The sequence below is a fragment of the Heptranchias perlo genome, unplaced genomic scaffold (assembly GCF_035084215.1).
Source record: "Heptranchias perlo isolate sHepPer1 unplaced genomic scaffold, sHepPer1.hap1 HAP1_SCAFFOLD_313, whole genome shotgun sequence".
In the NCBI taxonomy this organism is placed as follows: Eukaryota; Metazoa; Chordata; class Chondrichthyes; order Hexanchiformes; family Hexanchidae; genus Heptranchias; species Heptranchias perlo.
In genome coordinates, this window is record NW_027139325.1 from 56,490 (window position 1) to 60,000 (window position 3,511).

Genomic DNA, 3,511 nt, shown 5'->3' on the forward strand with positions numbered 1-3,511 from the left:
TGTATCTAACCCTGTACCTGCCCTGGGAGTGTTTGATGGGACAGTGTTGAGGGAGCTTTACTCTGTATCTAACCCTGTACCTGCCCTGGGAGTGTTTGATGGGACAGTGTAGAGGGAGCTTTACTCTGTATCTAACCCTATACCTGACCCCGGGAGTGTTTGTCGGGACAGTGTAGAGGGAGCTTTACTCTGTATCTAACCCTGTACCTCCCCTGGGAGTGTTTGATGGGACAGTGTAGAGGGAGCTTTACTCTGTATCTAACCCTGTACCTGCCCCTGGGAGTGTTTGACGGGACAGTGTAGAGGGAGCTTTACTCTGTATCTAACCCTGTACCTGACCCTGGGAGTGTTTGACGGGACAGTGTAGAGGGAGCTTTACTCTGTATCTAACCCTGTACCTGCCCCTGGGAGTGTTTGACGGGACAGTGTAGAGGGAGCTTTACTCTGTATCTAACCCTGTACCTGCCCTGGGAGTGTTTGACGGGACGGTGTAGAGGGAGCTTTACTCTGTATCTAACCCTGTACCTGCCCTGGGAGTGTTTGATGGGACAGTGTAGAGGGAGCTTTACTCTGTATCTAACCCTGTACCTGCCCTGGGAGTGTTTGATGGGACAGTGCAGAGGGAGCTTTACTCTGTATCTAACCCTGTACCTGCCCTGGGAGTGTTTGACGGGACAGTGTAGAGGGAGCTTTACTCTGTATCTCACCCTGTACCTACCCTGGGAGTGTTTGATGGGACAGTGTAGAGGGAGCTTTACTCTGTATCTAACCCTGTACCTGCCCTGGGAGTGTTTGATGGGACAGTGTAGAGGGAGCTTTACTCTGTATCTAACCCTGTACCTGCCCTGGGAGTGTTTGACGGGACAGTGTAGAGGGAGCTTTACTCTGTATCTAACCCTGTACCTGCCCCTGGGAGTGTTTGATGGGACAGTGTAGAGGGAGCTTTACTCTGTATCTAACCCTGCATCTACCCTGGGAGTGTTTGATGGGACAGTGTATAGGGAGCTTTACTCTGTATCTAACCCTGTACCTGCCCTGGGAGTGTTTGATGGGACAGTGTAGAGGGAGCTTTACTCTGTACCTAACCCTGTACCTGCCCTGGGAGTGTTTGATGGGACAGTGTAGAGGGAGCTTTACTCTGTATCTAACCCTGTACCTGCCCTGGGAGTGTTTGATGGGACAGTGTAGAGGGAGCTTTACTCTGTACCTAACCCTGTACCTGCCCTGGGAGTGTTTGATGGGACACTGTAGAGGGAGCTTTACTCTGTATCTAACCCTGTACCTGCCCCTGGGAGTGTTTGACGGGACAGTGTAGAGGGAGCTTTACTCTGTATCTAACCCTGTACCTGCCCCTGGGAGTGTTTGATGGGACAGTGTAGAGGGAGCTTTACTCTGTATCTAACCCTGTACCTGCCCCTGGGAGTGTTTGACGGGAGAGTGTCGAGTGATTCTGAGATCTTCCAGACAGGAAATCAATCACGAGCCGTTTTCCATCAAAAATACATTTTATTGAACGATCTTTTCCCAGAAAGTGGTGAATTCATTCCCACTCACTGCACTGCAAGGATTGGGGCCTCTCGGTCCCCTGGACATGAACCCAGGGGCTCCGTGTTTGTCTGACAATAAACTCTCGTCCCCTCTCCCCCCGCCCTTGCACTCCCCCCCCCTGAGATCAGAGTATCTCAGCACAGGCCGGAGATCGACAAAACACAAGTCTTTTCCCATTCTGTTCAGGGTTAAGAGAGATCGTGCCTCTCTCTCGTTCCCTTTCACCCCCCTCCCAGGACGTCCCGAAACCTTTCACACCCACCACCGACAAAGTCCTTTTCGTTTGAAGTGCCTCGCAAGGTCGGAAAGTCGGCATAGCCAATTTACGCACAGCAAGATCCCACAAACAGCGAGGTGATAAATGACCCAGATCGTCTGGTTTTTTTTTAGTGATGTTGGTCGAGGGATAAATATCGGGGCCCAGGACCCCCGGGGAGAACTCCCCCCTCCTCTGCTCTTCTTCCAATAGTGGGCCGTGGGATCTTTTACACCCGCCCGAGAGGGGCAGACGGGGCCCTCGGTTTAACGTCTCCTCCGAAAGACGGCACCTCCCACAGTGCGGCGCTCCCTCGGTACTGACCCTCCGACAGTGCGGGGCTCCCTCGGTACCGACCCTCCCACAGTGCGGGGCTCCCTCAGTACTGACCCTCCGACAGTGCGGGGCTCCCTCAGTACCGACCCTCCGACAGTGCGGCTCTCCCTCAGTACCGACCCTCCGACAGTGCGGCGCTCCCTCGGTACCGACCCTCTGACAGTGCGGCGCTCCCTCAGTACCGACCCTCCGACAGTGCGGTGCTCCCTCAGTACTGACCCTCCGACAGTGCGGCGCTCCCTCAGTACCGACCCTCCGACAGTGCGGTGCTCCCTCAGTACTGACCCTCCGACAGTGCGTCGCTCCCTCAGTACCGACCCTCCGACAGTGCGGCTCTCCCTCAGTACCGACCCTCCGACAGTGCGGCGCTCCCTCAGTACCGACCCTCCGACAGTGCGGCCCTCCCTCAGTACTGACCCTCCGACAGTGCGGCCCTCCCTCAGTACCGACCCTCCGACAGTGCGGCGCTCCCTCAGTGCCGACCCTCCGACAGTGCGGCGCTCCCTCAGAACTGACCTTCCGACAGTGCGGCGCTCCCTCAGTACCGACCCTCCGACAGTGCGGCCCTCCCTCAGTACCGACCCTCCGACAGTGCGGCACTCCCTCAGTACCGACCCTCCGACAGTGCGGCCCTCCCTCGGCACCGACCCTCCGACAGTGCGGCGCTCCCTCGGCACCGACCCTCCGACAGTGCGGCGCTCCCTCGGTCCTGGCGCGGGGAGTGCCGGCCTGGGATTACGGGGCTCGACTCTCCGGAGTGGGGGCTCCGAGCCGAGAGAGGAAGCTCCCCTCCGAGCCACGACTGGCAAGACCCGTTCTACGATGCCCCCCTCGGTCAAATATCGAGCCTTCGGTTTACTCATTAACTTGCTGTTTGCCTTCCTTATCTGAGGGGGGTAGAGTTCGAGAGACAGGCAGTGGGACTTCATTGCTGCTCCGTCTGGGAGTTGCGGCTCGCTGTTCTGCTTCAGACCGACCGTTTGAGTGGTCGCCTTTGCGATAAACCTCCAACTTAGCTGCGATGTCGTGCGGCCCCGGGCTGAGGTGAGTCGTCACTGATTAAAGGGTGCAGCAGTCGAGGCGTTCAATGTGATGGGTCGTCCTGAATGGGGAGAAAATTTGACCCTCTTGGTGGGGCGACGGGCATTGGGGGGGGATAATCCTGATCTTCGAGTCCGGGGGTCACAATTAGCCCATGTTTGGGGGGAGGCGGGAATCTTCGCAGAAAGTTTGGCGGGGGCGGGGCGGGTGGGAATCTGGATTTCCCCTCCGCCCCCCCATCGCTCCCCCGAAATCTGTTGAGTCCGGATGTCAATCGGAGGTTTCGAGGCTGAGGTGGATGGGTTTTTATTGAGTGGAGGTTCCGAGGGT

At 57.1% G+C, this 3,511-nt stretch overlaps 1 protein-coding gene and 1 long non-coding RNA gene across 4 annotated transcripts in view; one reads left to right on the plus strand and one right to left on the minus strand.

The window, feature by feature from the left end:
- Positions 1-1,486: 1,486 nt before the first annotated feature.
- LOC137311229 (uncharacterized) lies at positions 1,487-2,440 on the minus strand. 3 transcript variants are annotated; one of them, XR_010960276.1, is made up of 2 exons: positions 2,360-2,440; positions 1,487-2,096 (listed from the first exon to the last, which is right to left on the minus strand). It is a non-coding gene; the product is annotated as an uncharacterized lncRNA (long non-coding RNA). The 3 variants fall into 3 exon arrangements; XR_010960275.1 differs by having other exon boundaries at positions 2,327-2,394; XR_010960274.1 differs by lacking the exon at positions 2,360-2,440 and adding an exon at positions 2,228-2,311.
- A 618-nt stretch (positions 2,441-3,058) lies between these two features.
- Positions 3,059-3,511, plus strand: part of c1r (complement component 1, r subcomponent) — a gene marked incomplete at its 3' end in the record, with an annotated part of 13,332 nt that continues 12,879 nt past the window's right edge. Inside the window, exon 1 of the mRNA XM_067978546.1 lies at positions 3,059-3,184. Coding sequence (XP_067834647.1) covers positions 3,162-3,184 — 23 coding nt within the window. The remainder of the gene's footprint in view (positions 3,185-3,511) is intronic.